This window comes from Phycodurus eques, chromosome 22 (genome assembly GCF_024500275.1).
Source record: "Phycodurus eques isolate BA_2022a chromosome 22, UOR_Pequ_1.1, whole genome shotgun sequence".
In the NCBI taxonomy this organism is placed as follows: domain Eukaryota; kingdom Metazoa; phylum Chordata; class Actinopteri; order Syngnathiformes; family Syngnathidae; genus Phycodurus; species Phycodurus eques.
In genome coordinates, this window is record NC_084546.1 from 6,964,030 (window position 1) to 6,979,386 (window position 15,357).

Sequence of the window (15,357 nt, forward strand, 5' to 3'; positions counted from 1 at the left end):
AATAATAATAATAATAATAATTTTTGCAGAATGCATGTGTATTTTCCCCAATCATTTTGCCTTTTTAATAACAAAAAAAAAAAACAAATAAATGAACAATTGTATGAAGCAAAAAGCGTTGTGTGAAGCTAAGAGACTCTTGACCTGACATCATGTTTGCTTTTGCATCCTGAGATCAGTCATATTTAAGGAGTGTTACGAAACGCCATATAGAGCATTCTCGCGGGCGTACAGCTTACCAAAGTGAGTTTTTTTCATGACGGGGTTCTGGCTGTCTGTTTCCCACAGTTATCCAGTTTGGCTTTGTCTCGCTGTTCGTGGCCTCCTTCCCTCTCGCTCCCCTTTTCGCCCTGCTGAACAACGTGATCGAGATCCGTCTGGATGCCAAGAAGTTTGTTACGGAGCTCCGCCGGCCGGTCGCCGCCCGCGCCAAAGACATCGGTAACTGATACGTTACTACTCCACATAAACGAGACTGTTAAACTCTGTTTGTATATGTATTAGTCTTTTATTTTGGCGAGAAATAGTTTCAATTTCTCTTGTTTCTTTGTGGAGATGCTATCACGAGGACAACCATGTTACACATGGAGTGCGAAAAGTGAATGAGTAGAATATAAGGGTTTTGTAACGCATCCGTCAACCTGAATAAAACGGTACCAATTGGAATGCGCCAATATTTCCCCCTTTTATTTTTAGTGTTCATCATAAACTTGACTAATTTTAATTTCTTTCAAGTTTCGCCGTGGCTCGAGGCGGTGTGTCTTTCGGGGGGGAGGTAAGATTTCGGGTCGCAACCCTTGCAGCTCCTTCCCGTGGTCGCTGTAAATTTATTTTGGTTCATGCTCGACCTGAGTCCAATCTACACTTGATCCATAGGCTTTTCAAAGGCTTTGCTCATCTGAAAGTCAGTGGCAGGATAGCATGTTCTTATATGGCCTTGCGCTCCTTTTCATTGAGCCAAACAGGCTGGATGGGTTGAGTCCCCGCGAGAACATATCTTAATTGGAAATCAATAAAGTCCTCCACTGTACATTGAAAAATGGGCTGGTGAAACCCACCTCCTCGCGTATAAATATGCTAGATCAGCGGTTCTCAATTTCTTTATGCCAGGAACAACCTTAAAAAAATAAATAAAAAATACTTCACTCTCCAAGTACCACCAGTGTTCATCAAAAACGAGAGAAATTTTATTCCTAAAAATATATTTCATATTATTGTAAGCCACTGGAACATTACACACAGTTTGAACATGAACACAGTGCTTCATTATATGAAAATAAATAAACTGTTATATGTAATTCTATTAAAATGTTTTACACATAAAAGTGTGTGAAGACAAATATTTCTAAATAATTAAATGCAAATATATTTTATTTAAAAATTAAATACAACTCAATGTTACTTAAGAAATTAATTGTACTGGATTTAAAAAAAGGTATTTCTGTGATTCTAGGCAAAGACAAAAGTGTACTTAAATAATAATTTAATTAAAATGTAGTGCACATAAGTGTAGGCAAATTTTTAAAAACAAACAGTTAAATGCAATGGTATTGAACTTAAAAGTTAAATACAACTGAAAAGCACTCAAGCAGTGATTCATTCGCATACATCGAGAGGGAGCCCATGTATCAATCGTGCTACCGCACTTTGAGAATCCCTGTGCTACATTAAATAAAGTCCACACACACACACACACACACACACACATATATATATTTATATATATATTTATTTTGTTCTTTTTGTTGTTTTTAATATATATACATTTTTTTCTTTTTGACTTTTTTTGTTTTGTTTTTTCTCTCTTTCACAGGTATATGGTACAACATACTGAGTGGCATGGGCAAATTCTCAGTCATAATAAATGTAAGTAAAGGCACCCTTGAAGGCAACACCATGTATCATTTAACAAACTGTTCTGTATAATTTTCATGTAATGCTGGTTTGTATTAAGAATAGCAGCCCTGCCACTACCACGGGGACCCCAAATAGACCTTTAATATAAGTCAGTTGACAACATTGGACAGGTTATTCATATTCCTGTCTAGTTTTATTTGTCCTGATATTGTCCAAATTATATGACAAAAAAAAATGCAAAAAGAATTTATGTCATGCTTATACAGAGGATAATAAGTGAATTCTATGAGAGCACAGGATTTATTAGGTAGTAAACAAATTGAAAGCTGGCATGATTTCTTCCATTCAAAGCAGATTTCTCTTGAGGCAAGAAACCTGCAAGGGTTATTGCTTATGTAGGACTGCGGGGAACCGCAACGTAAGCTATCCTGTGAGGATTTTGGCAAAGACAACAGGGGAGCAGCATTCCCTCAGCCCTGAAGGCTTTAGTTTTAGAAGGAGAAAAGATAAAGCTACACAAAGAGACATGCACTGGTTATGCCACTAAAGGTTATGTGAAGTCAGAAGCCCACTTAAGCCCACTTAAGCCTGGAGCAAACTGCCACCTGATCAATGCAAATGTCAATTCCCCCATCACGAGTGCCTATGACAGCTGGCTACAAAATCACTGCAATCAATTATCTGCATTCTAAATTTGTCTTCCAATATTAGCGGTGCCAGAAGAAAATTGGCCGTTAAAACAATCAATGTTGATTGTTTTATTATTTTTGATTTTTTGGGGCCCCCTTTCAAGAGCAGTGTTTCAAAACCTTTACGGGAACAAACAAAATGTCCCAAAAATTATAGTGTGTTCTTATGCGTATTCTCCAATTTCTTTTTGGAACTTATTATTTGTTATTTGCTGAAAACGTCATCTACTTTCTCTTTTTGTGCTCAAGCTAAAGCCATGTCTAATATAAAACATATTGCTTTTGCTCCGTTTTGCGGCATCTTGGTGCCAAGGAACTATGTTGAAGTGAGAAGAGGAGCATCAATTAGTTTAATGCATTTCACGGGAACAATAAAAAAACATATACAATGTAAATAATGGTGTTTACAAAGTTCAATTGTACCTTCTTCCATTGAGTGGAAGAGCAATATTTCTGCCTTTCACTTTACATCGCTGGCATAGATAGAGCAAAGATACATATTCGGAGCAAATAATTCATAATTTTCACACCAATCACTTTCCTGATGATCTCTCACAGTAGTTCGAAATCACTGGATCGAAGTCATGACGCTTACATTTTTGCTTTGGACCTCACATCATGAACTGATTGAATTGTGGACTGTATAACTGTAGGAGTTATTCCTCACTCTCTTTACTCTCCTTCTGCCCCTGAGGCCTTTGTGATATCCTTCACGTCGGACTTCATCCCTCGCCTCGTCTACCAGTACATGTACAGTCAGTCGGGGACCATGCACGGCTTCATCGACCACACGCTCTCCTACTTCAACGTGTCCAACTTTAAACCGGGCACAGCGCCGCAGAATTCCGATCACGGAGATGTCACCGTTTGCAGGTCAATACGAACGTTTTGCATTGAATTGCTGTGTACATGAGCCATCGACAGAGGTGGAAAATGTACTCACACTCTCGCAAAACAAGACTCTGGTCAAAGTAGAAGTACTAATTCAACTCCAAAATGTATTTCAGTACAAAAATAAAAATGTTTTTTTTTTTTTTTTTCTGTCAATTATACACAATACCCGTTTTGATAACTTAAAAAAAAAAGTCTTTACACACAGAACAGTTTACCTCAGAACTTGCATAGTGCTTGTACTGAGAACATTTGAAGACTTTAGCTTGTAAGCGAAATTCTGACAGGATAATCACGACTGAATTGACAACAGATCCCGCATGAGCCAAACAAAATAACAAAAACAATGTGCGAAACTATATTTTGACAAAGTAAGCAGTTGAAAGCACAGTGGTATCTTGACTTACAAGTAACCCAACTTACAAGTTTTTCCCAGTTACAAGTCTTCGATTGGTTGATTTTATATGTATATATATACATATATGTATATTTTAAAATTTTATTATTATTTATATTTTTTTGCTTTATGTGCGAGTCAAGATTTGAGTTACAAGCTCGCTTTAGATACACTGCCGCCACTTGATTGAAGAAAAAAAATAAATAAAAATGAGGCAGTTATAAGACCTTTTTTTTTTTTTTTTAATAAATCGACGAATAGGTCAATCCTCAGGTGCCAAACTGCAAATATGTGGGGGTCCACTGTAAAGAACAGATACCTGAATAATTGACTCACTCACTTAAAAGAGTATTTGTACAAAGTGACTTCTTACCACTGGCAATGGATGGGTTGGTTCAGCCTCTGTGGACACTTGCCATTGCACATTAGTTCAGTTTGGACTCCAAGATGTGTTCTAGAAATGCACGCTTTTTTTGGACAGTGTGAACTGTTACTAAGGCTCTGTGCGGCCACACAAAAACGTCATGAAGTGCATCACTATTTCATAATAGCAATATAAATCCCTCCAAAGGGAAAGGGCATGAATGCAAGTGACGACTGACTGCTGACTCTGACCTGCACTTACATAAGATACCGAGTAGTTACAGTACAAGAATGCCAGTCTTTGTGCCAGTGCATGTCTCAAGCATGATGTACGCCTCGAATACTTACAACCGTGAAATTGGCTGTTAAGGGCTCCAATAAGGGTTCGAGTGTGAGCGGCCATGTTGTCAGCGGCGCCTCGAGGGGCAAAAACGATTCAACCCTTCGCCCCTCGATAACAAACGCCCGAGAGACACTTCATTTCTTTGTCCCATCTGCTTGGGCCCACAGTGAATGATTGATGGATGTTTGCAGGAAGGAAGGAACGGGGGGGGGGGGTCAAGGAGAGAGAAAAAGATGTCAAACACTGATCTTGTGGATATGAGTTGATTTTGTTGAATCGAGAAACATACAAATGTGCAACATTTGTATGTTGTTAACATAAGAAGCCAAAGTTACAAAAGAAAGCATCCTGCTGCCTGTGTGAAATAAGTGTGGTTGACCATCGTCATGCTTACACCAACATCAGCAATGAAATACAAAGCGGTTTTCTGAAAAGAAAATAGCTTTAATAGCTTGGTTAGATAGAGTATGAAGCAGAGATAAAGACAAACTGCTACAGCTAAACCCATCAAACTCAATTTAGCAGGAATTGTACAAAAAGCTGAACATCACCCGTACAGTACATTACATGTTAAAGAAGCATAATGTCAAAAGTTAGGCTCTTTTAACCAGCAACCAGGATGAAAAATGTGCACTGATTTTTGTTTAACGTTTTTCTAATATTGCAGTTTTTAACCCATCAATGTCATGCAATTTTCCTTTTCGTGGAAATGTGGCTTTTGTGCTTATTTTAAGGACGGCAATAATCTGACCCCTGTTTTTACTGTCCATGTTACTTCATGTCCCGTAAGGCGCTCAGGTCTCGGGTCTCTTTTTATAATCTCTCAGCAGTGTCTTCTGAAATAATATTGACGCTCCAGTTGCTGCAGACCTTATCGCCAAACATGGACACGCAAATCTTTAGCGCAGTCTATTCCGAGAGGAGTGTGTGAATGTGCAAAACTGCGTTTACTGTCAAGCGAAGTCAAGAATGATTGTAGTTCCCTGCATTCGCGTCGGTTGTAGTTTTAGCTTTTATTGTGTCACAAAATATTTTGCTTCATTCACATTCTCAATAAAGGCAGTGAGTGCTGTCATATACAGTTCATACTTTAAAAGCAAGAGAGATTACGAAAGTTGAACATACAGCCACAGAATATAGACTATAGGAGAGCATAAAAAGAAAGTGGAAAGGTGCAATACAAATACAGCAGTCGGTTGTAATAGGATATGCAATTGGCAGGACGGAATTTATTTTTATTGTGTTTCTAGAAGCTTGCAAATGTCATTCATGAAAATTCTGTATGTTCCACGTACTGTATATTGAGGACGGACATTAAATGCTACCATACCAGCATGTTGTGCTCAATTTAGATCCTGTGTTGCTTTTATTGGCTCCAAAGTTCTAATTTGTGAGATGCTTCTGCTTCCCTGGACTTTTTTTTTTTTTTTTTTTTTTTTAATAGCGGCTAAAGCCAACATCTAGCTGTGTTTTACAATGTGGGTGTGTTTGTCTGAAATTCCAGGATTCTTCACCTTGCCTATAAATTCTCCAGTCATTATCAAACAGACCAGCAATGAATTCAACACGCATTTTCACCATGGAGTCTATTTTACTGGCATCAGCCTTTTCCTTATTTCTTGGTTTTGGATTTTTCCACGTGGGATGTCTTAGCCATTAGCTACACAAGTGGTTGGGTGTTTGGTTTGGCCGAGTGTTTACTCAAAAGAAAGAAATGCAAAGGAATCCACATAAAATGCATCATCATCATCGAAGCTGAGCAGGGGACGAGGATGTTTTAATGAACCAGTTAGGCCCAATGGAGGCAAATGTGAATAAGTTTCAATCAACCTGTCAATTAGACGGTGATGGATGCGTTTTCCCCCCAGGTATAAAGACTACCGGGAACCACCCTGGTCTCCAGATGCGTACCACTTCTCCAAACACTACTGGTGCGTCCTTGCAGCGAGACTGGCCTTCGTCATACTCTTTCAGGTATGAGCACGTTTTTTTTAGTTCGTCAGTCGGACGTAGCAGCTGCATAGACACGGTGACCACAAGACTGGGGTAAATTTTGCACAAATGGGTTAATTCTTCAAATATGTGCACATGAAAATGTCTGGATTGTTATCAATATTTTTTTTTCTTTGAGTATAACAAACATAGAGGCCAAGACACAGCACGTCTCGGCCAAAATGCAAATAAAGTCAAATTGCTATGCTGTACAAAAGACTGGAAGTGATTGGCAGACAATTGCACAAAGCCTCCGAATGACCTTCCACGTTTGAGTTGTTTATTGAGTAACCGTAACCACAATAACGAACGTATTTTGAAATGATTAACTCCCTAACGCTGTTTGTAAAAAAAAAAATACAAAAAAAAGAACTGTTCTTGCAATGGATCTCATTACAGTGTGCAGGTGTACCTCATAAATTCCAGTACGTGTATGTGAACCAGTCATTGCTCATTTTAACGGAGTACACGTGATCGGAAACATTACAGATGCCTCAGTCCGTTGGGAACGAGTTCATTTGATAATGAGGTCCTTCCCTGTGTGCGCTTGCATACCTTTGGGACACATGTGGACCAAATGTGATGCCCGTTCCCACACTGGAGCCTGATGACTCGACTGGTGATTACCCGAGTGTTGTATGTGTACCGCTGGTGGTACGAGGGCTTCCTCTGGGAATCGCTGAAGTAAATGTTTAAACTGTGCATACTATTACAGCAGCGTGAGCATTTTTTATTTTTTTGGTAAATGTAGTACACTACTCTGGTCAAGTAGAGTTAATGTTGTATTTCATTCCAGCGTAGTTTCTCTCAACGTGACCTGTTCTTTTCCATCCTGTAGAACCTGGTGATGTTCCTCAGCCTCGTGGTAGCCTGGGTGATACCGGACATTCCCAAAACCATCGTGGAGCAGCTGAAGCGGGAAAAGAAGCTGCTGGTGGACCTTTTCCTACGGGAGGAGAAGGACAAATTTCAGCTCATCCAGAGCCTCTTCGGCAAGGACACCCCCGTCGCCCCGGGCGGCCACGTCCTCCCCCCGGGTCAGGGCTTCCCCCTCCCGGGCCGCTACAGCACCCTGCCCCAGTATCCGACCCGAGCGCCGACCGGAGATGGCGGAGGAGGAGGGCCCAGGGCGAGGTGCAGGGCGGCCAGTTTCAGCCTGTACACGAGAAAAGGTCCGCCATCACCCAGAAATGAAAATTCCCGACACACAGCTGTGTGACACGTGACACGACGCATCCCCGCGGGTGCGTGGGGCTCGCGAAAGGAACATCGCTTCCTCGAACTGCCATTTTTATTGTCCCAGCGTGAAAGAGGTGTGCCGTGATGGATTCACTCACAGGTTCACTTCAAATGTGTCTTTGTTGTTCCCGCTTGTGCCGACCGTTCACCTGATCGAGTGTTTTTACTTGGAGCCGATTGCTTCATCGCGTAGACAAGCAATAATACTGTGTTCGGCTGACAAATCTTCGAAAAGAGTTTGTAGATTTTAAAAAATAAAATACAAAAAAATCACCTGGATAGACCTTCCTGACTGAACACTTCAAATCTATTCATTTATGGACCTTTGGTGGTACAGAGGTGGTATGTTTAAATGTACTCCATTTGGACCCTTGGGCCCTTTACAGCCCAAAAGTGTAGATTGCACCTTCAGGAAAACAAATGGACTCTTTTGGGAATGTAATCCTCTTTTGGGGGATTGTGGCAGTGATCGCTAAATGAATGGATGGACATTGTGTGTCAGACTATTGCAACTTTTGGAAGATTTCTGCTTCATGTGCTTCATTATGCTCTTTGTATATATTTGTTTTGAAACTGAACTCGTAGCAACAACACAACACCAGATTCTAAAGTGTTGTTCGTAAAAAGCACTTACGAGCTTCCTGAAAGTGCAAATTGTTTCCATGGCATTCTCTGTTTACATTGACCATCTCAAGTGATGTTTTGTTTTCCTTCTTTCTCGATTTTTCTGTTATTCCTTTGCCACTCGTTGTTTCTCCAGTACACTTACAGCCCTCCATTTTTGACATGATCTGATACATGCCGGTTTGCTAAAGTGATGTATGATGTAATGTACTCCTAACTTCCTGTTTCAGAGGACAGATTATATGTCAACATTTGTTGCAGCACTGAAACTGAGCACAGGGACTCATTTTCATCTTCTTTTGCAGATGCACAGAGAAATGCTCATCATCGGTGCATTAAACTGTTTTCCTCATTTCAAGTAATTGAGATTATTTACTGTTTTGTTACAATGTGAAGTCATAACTGCTCTCATAATAACATGCTGCAAAATGTCACTTGTGTTTCAGAGGCCTTGTACGTGCTCTTATTTTGCCCTGACTGCTCACAAGCAGCAACAGACTGTTAAATTCTTTATGTATTTTAGATTGACTTAGAACAAGCAAATTGTGACCGTAGTACATATTTAAGACGATGTAGACATACATGATTACATAACTGTTTGATGTCTTGTGACCTGTGTGCTTTCTATCTCATTGGTGTTTTTTTTTTTTTTTTTTTTCTATTTCTTTTCTGCCTTTCTTGAGCGAGAAGTCCAAATGGGGTGTTATTTTTAACGTGTTATTTTCTTCTCCTTGTTCCACAAGAGGTAATCATGAGTCACTTAAGAAGTCTCTGCTCTATTTGACCTCACTACAGGATTGAAAAACAATATAAGCCTCTACCAGACTGCATTTTGCATCCATGTGTAGGTTAATATGATGTTCCAGTGATGATGACAAAATGCTGACGGTAAAAGAACACTGTTGTTACGAATTGTTTTGAACATTCATTTTGACAAAGCCACTTTTATAAATATCTCTCCTTAATAATGCATTTCAATCATCTAAATAAATGAAATGAGCCGCTTATTGTGAGTGAAAAATACTTACATTTTGGATATCGTACAGTAGTTACGAGGTCTCGCAGTTACCACGAACGCACCACTGACATCATTTCCTGTTTTACTCAGTGACCTGTTTGATTGGTCACACCTGTGTACGTAATCGAATGTTTTTTTCTTTTCTTCGAGCAGGTATGTCACAAAGAAATCTTTTTGAGGGAGGGGAGTTATTATTACAGCGTTTTGACAAGTAAAACTCTTATTTCTAATTCCAACGCTTGTATTTGGTGTCATTATCACCACTGCGCCAGCAGCGATATAAGTATCAACTTCCTGTGACAAATATTAAGAAAGTTATGACTCTTTAAAACCGGTGAAAACGCATGGCTCGATCGTCAACGTCGTAATGCAAAGTCAATAAGAGGGTTGAGTGTTTAGGTGTGACCTTTTGTTTGTTGAATCCGAGTTTCAACATCATGTTTCAGTTGGTGTCAATGGAAAGCTTGCTAAACACAGAAACAGACAACATACTGTATAATAAAAACATGGAAAAGTATCCGATAGATTCCGTGACATGTATTTGCAAAACCTGGTTACTCAAAAAATAATAATCATAATTAACGGGGGTTTGTCGACTGAATTCTGGAAAGTCCCTTTGTGCCCTCAAGTTAACGAGCAATGAACACACACAAACAAACTGCTATAAAATCATCCTACGTCAATATTTTTATTCTGTTTTGCTTCAATCACTTAATCAACTTCAGCCCAAAACAAAAAGATCAAATATTCAATCATTTACTAGTGTAAATGATAGGTTATTGGAATTGTTATTTAAAAAAAAAACAAAACAAAAAAAAACAATCAAATATTTGGTGAGTTGCCATATAATTCAAAGACAAATGGGGCTTTTTTTCCCCTTGTTTTTTTTTGGGGGGTCAAAATCTCACAAACACGTGGGAAAATGGTTTCTGGTCGGATGAAACCAGTTTTGAACTCTTTGGCTCTAATTCCAAAATGTATGTTTGATGCAAACTAAAACACGATACCTACCATGAAGCATGGTGGTGGCAGCCTCGTGCTTTTTCTTCAGCTGGACCTGTGACCAAAGACAAGGTGGGGGGTATTATGAAAAGTTCCAAATGTCGGTCAGTGTTCGCACAAAACTTTCAGGCTTGTGCAAGACAGCAAAATAATTGTCAGGAAAAGCTTACTAGAACAGCAGAACCTTATGTGGGTGATTCACAGGTACTTTAACTGGTGGCAGTTGTGTGCTAACTTCCATTTGACATGAGTTTGAATGTGGTTGTTTAATTCTAAACACAGCCACATCCCCAGTTATGAGGGTGTGTACACTTTTGCAGCGACATCGTTGTTTATTTTTACTTACCCTCTTTTTTTTTTTGAAAAATTCAATTGAGGTGTACAAGCTATTTCTCCGGGCACTCCGGTTTCCGCCCACATCCCAAAAACATGCGCGGTAGGTTAATTGACGACTCGAAAAATTGCCCGTAGGTGTGAATGTGAGTGCGAATGCTTGTTTGTTTGTATGTGCCCTGCGATTGCCTGGCAACCAGTTGAGGGTGTAGCCCGCCTCCTGCCCGATGATAGATGGGATAGGCTCCGGCATGTCCGCGACCCTCGTGAGGAGAAGCGGCTCAGAAAATGGATGGATGGAAGATATCGGTCACGTTAATGGTGGAATTTAAAAAAAAAAAAAAAAAAAGATTTGTGTTGGTTTCATTTCTCTCTGCCATTAAACCGTGAAACCATGCATTCTGTAAAGACAGCATTTCATTTAGAAGAAAAGTATTTTACATTTTTTCACAGTATTCCCGCCGCATTCTACAATTTCCCGAATTGAACTATGCAATTCAATGTGTATCAATTATTATTGGTGAACGAAAACACATTGAGTGATATATTAGCCGACATTTTTATACAGCATCTTTTGTGTATGTGACGAAATGTCTGCATGGATACATGAAGTTTTTTCTTTTTTCTATTTGATGCTTTCACAGGGCGCAGTGAAGCCAACCTGGACAAGCACTATCTTAACTATTTGGAAACAGACGAATCAGGTAACCACCACTTAAACTGTTTTTGTTCTCACAAAAAGGCAAAAATAAAGCGTGAGGCTTCCATACCATTCAACATAGCCGCTGGCGCATTAATCACACGTGAATGCGGCGATTGTGTGCGTGATGCCTTGAAAGGGTTGGAGAGAATACAATACGTTTAAAAGTCTGAAGCGCAACAAGCCAAGTCAGGGTGAGACAATGGCTGACTGTGGCAATCCGTTTGTAGGAGCTAATGTTACAATTACCTCCTGCGATGGAAAGAAATTGGCAGGAGAGGAAGTGAATAACAAGAGGAAGTGCTGCTACACGTAAGCAAGAGGATCCCCGGGGAGTCATGTTGAATGAAGTTGAATTATGCGTCAGGAAAAAGACCTTTGAGGTTATTTTACATGCCAGTGCTTGTCGTAAATGTTTTCCAAGTTTCACTTTCCCCCCCCCCGCTGTCTTGCTTCTGAAACAGTTATTGTTGTTATTGTTTCTTTCTCCGTTGTTCTTCTACTCCTACCTTCAGTTTTATGTATTAAGTAGGAAACTGTACAGCACAGTTCCTTTTTTTTAAATCAAAATCCTTTTTGATAAAAAAAAAAAAAAAAAAAAAAAACAGTACAGTATACAGTAATAACATAATTAAAGAGAATGTTAAAATATAAAGTTTGTGCATTAATTCAATGGGCAGTGTGCTGCTTTTTCTGGTGTGTGCGCCTTGGCCACAAGGGGGCAGACTCCACGTACGCTTGATGATGGAACCCAGAAGAAGCCCGTCACAACTAAGATGCAATAATATTCGTTCTTTGCAGAGGACAAATAATATATCCCTGCTTTTTGGGAAATTTGCTGCCACCATCGCGAGCGCTCGAAACACACACACACACACACACACACAAAAGAAAATCTTGGAAAAACTGATAAATCAGGTCGCACAGCTGGATTTGTGCAGTATTCACGAAGAAATGTTGTTTAATTCAGTCTTTTTTAACTCTTTACACGAGGGCACTTATTTAACTTTACTATAGAAAAATTATATGAGCACTTTGCACATGTTTATCAGCATTTTTGTGTTTTCAAGTATGTCAACTTACTTTTCTTCCATGGCGCATCTTTTTCACGATTTCCTTTGTTTGCTCTGGTGGGGAAGTCGCATGTTTCTGCTGCCTTCATATTAAGTTGTGTGACTCAATAATTGTAATAATTTTTCCCAGTCCTATAAAAGGCTTCCCTCTTGACCGTATCCAGAGCTGGGTCACACTGACTTTGTATGGCGTGAATGTCGGGAGACAGTTCAAGACTTATTCGTAAGAAAGAGTGAAGCGACCAGTCCATACAGTTAAAGTCATGCGGAGAATATTTGTAGACGCACTGCAGTGGGCTGATGCAACTGTCTAGTTCCTGGCTCCCGGTTTTGAGTGTAAATGGGTAATTGTATGTGCGGCAACAGTCAACTCAAATTGGGCCCATTACCCCATCGGATCTAGTTTTCCTACTGTTTGTGTCTGTTTCCCTGACTTTTACACACAAGTGTTGGGAAAGTGAAGGATTTTAAGGAGGGCTGTATGGGAAATGATTGAGGGCGGCTGCCTGTTACCCATCCATCCATCCATTTTCTGAGCCGCTCCTCCTCACCAGGGTCGCGGGCGTGCCGGAGCCTATCCCGGCTGACATCGGGCAGGAGGCGGGGTACACGCTGGTTGCCGGCCAACACACTGGTTGCCAGCCAATCCTGCCTGTTATCAATTTACATTTCATGCTGTGTTATGTGCGAGTCAGAAGTCTGCGGTGATTAAGTGGTGGTCATTTTATGTACAACACTGTTTCCTAAATGGCCTTGATTGGAAAATGAGTATTGTCCCACTGATTCCCGACAGTAGGAAGGAATGAATAGTAACGAGGCGTTTTCTAATACGACAGCGCATCATCGGTATTGGTGTGTGGTAATAAGGAAAATAACGTCAAGGCAGTGAAACACTGAGCACAGCAGTTCGATCACTATTCAGGTTGCGCAATCAAGAGTGTTGACAACCCCCCCCCCCCCCCCCCCCCCCCCCCCCAAAAACCACAAAATGCTTGGAATGCAAATGCACATCTGGTGCGCTTTTCTTATTTTCAGTGTGCATATGCACCTGTGCACCCCTGACAATGAGGATGTGCTGTAGTACTGATGTGGTATGTTTTAGTTACATGAAGCCTCGTGTGTCCTGTCTGACAACCATGCTGAGATTGGTTTTTGTTTTTGTTTTCTCGAACTGAATTAAACACGGTTTTCAGTATCGTACTCTGTCAAAATGGGGCAAAGGTTTTATGAAACTCCAACCCAATTGTGTTGCTCAAGTCCTTAGATGAGGTTGTACTGCAATACTCTCGACCAAAGCGGCCGCCATCCCAGAACCATTTGAGGGTCCACTGTTTCGTAAAGTGCGCTTGTGTGTGTTTGGGGGTTGAGCCAAAAGTACCGGCACGTTCCACGGCGAGGTGTGCGATGTGTGATTGACTGTGTGAATGGTGTGTGCGTGCACTTGACAACAACAGCTCACGTCCCTTGTTGACCTCACGCACTCTTATGAGGAATGTGGCTGCTCGCCAAGGCACCCGCAGCTGTTTGGTGAGTGTTGCGTGCGTTCCATGTGCACGAGGATGTCCATCTGCTGTATTTGACTCCATCTTTGCTCAGAACACACATGACTTTTCCTACATGTCCAACTAGTGAGTGGCAGTGTTTTCCGCTGACGTCTTGAATGCTCGAACGTGTGTGCGTGTGTATGAGTTTTTTCTGTTGGATGGAAGAGACTTGGATTTTTTCTCCCTGTGAGCAACGAAGAGAATCTCATTGATCCAGCATCCCACGAATTCTTAAACCGGATTTGTCATTGCATTGATTCCATTGAGTTGCTTATTCAACGGCTTGATCACACGGAGGTTCTTTGCCAAAGTTAGTTCGACAGTGAAAAGGAAATCCACCTCATTGGCTGATTGGTTGCGCTGTCTGCATCTGACCATGTTGCAGCACAAGGAAGATGAAACAAAATGCAATTGAATTCGATAACAGGTAATGGCAGCCCTCGGATCAATTATGTGGAGAAGCAACACACTGGTTCATGCATTTTCAATGAGAACGCAGTCGGCTGAGAGAGGCTATCGCTTTGTGGTTCTCGAAATGTTTAAACGGAGTACAACCTAAAACCATGAGCGCTACAGGTATCACCACGTCTACCAACATTTCATTCCAGTCGTGTAGTAGAGCTATGAGTTCATCAGAAACAAAGCATAAAGTGAATAAAAGCCACTCATTGGAAGCCACTGGAAAACTGCGTGATGTCGGGAAATACAAAACCTAAAGAATGATTTGACGAAAATATATTGCACGTACAAGTAAATGTTTTTTATGTTTTTTTTTATATTGCACGTACAATAAATGTTTGAAACAGTTCTCAAAAAAATCTAATAAAATTCACAGCACATTTATGTTTTATTTTTAAGTTAAATACGTCTGGGCTGTACTTGACCCGCAACCCCGAACATGATCAGTGGTGTAGAAATTTACAATACAGTAATCCTGCAAACTAAAAGGCAAACTGGTGGCGACAATAAAAAATTAGTAGGTGACATTATGAATCTTTTTCTGGCACCACTTGGCTTCACTGCAGTGTTGCTTCGCTTCATGTCGCAACCTGTTTTTGTGTGCTTGATGAGTGAACAGATCAGACCTGCATCAGCACGAGAAACAAATGAAAGCTTGGCTGAGAGGTTGAACGCCTTTGAACGCAATCCTCCAACACTCTCTGAAAGGATGTTTTTGCAGTTTCGATATGGTGCCATGTTCTTTTTCACCAGTTATTGCTTGGCACAAAAAAGGGGGGGAAAAAATTAGCAACGGATTATAACGAGAGTTACAAAGGTGAAAAGTAACATTT

At 40.5% G+C, this 15,357-nt stretch overlaps 1 protein-coding gene across 10 annotated transcripts in view; it reads left to right on the top strand.

Moving 5' to 3' along the window:
- Positions 1-9,395, top strand: part of ano2b (anoctamin 2b) — a 34,737-nt gene extending 25,342 nt beyond the window's left edge. For 8 of the 10 annotated variants that reach the window (XM_061668270.1, XM_061668276.1, XM_061668271.1 and 5 more), the window contains 5 exons: positions 289-441; positions 1,814-1,866; positions 3,241-3,419; positions 6,409-6,514; positions 7,371-9,395. In XM_061668270.1, coding sequence (XP_061524254.1) covers positions 289-441; positions 1,814-1,866; positions 3,241-3,419; positions 6,409-6,514; positions 7,371-7,751 — 872 coding nt within the window. In that variant the 3' untranslated portion in view covers positions 7,752-9,395. Of the gene's footprint in view, positions 1-288; positions 442-1,813; positions 1,867-3,240; positions 3,420-6,408; positions 6,515-7,370 lie in introns of those variants that run through there. The other 2 variants (XM_061668273.1, XM_061668279.1) reach the window with 2 other exon arrangements.
- Positions 9,396-15,357: the final 5,962 nt, after the last annotated feature.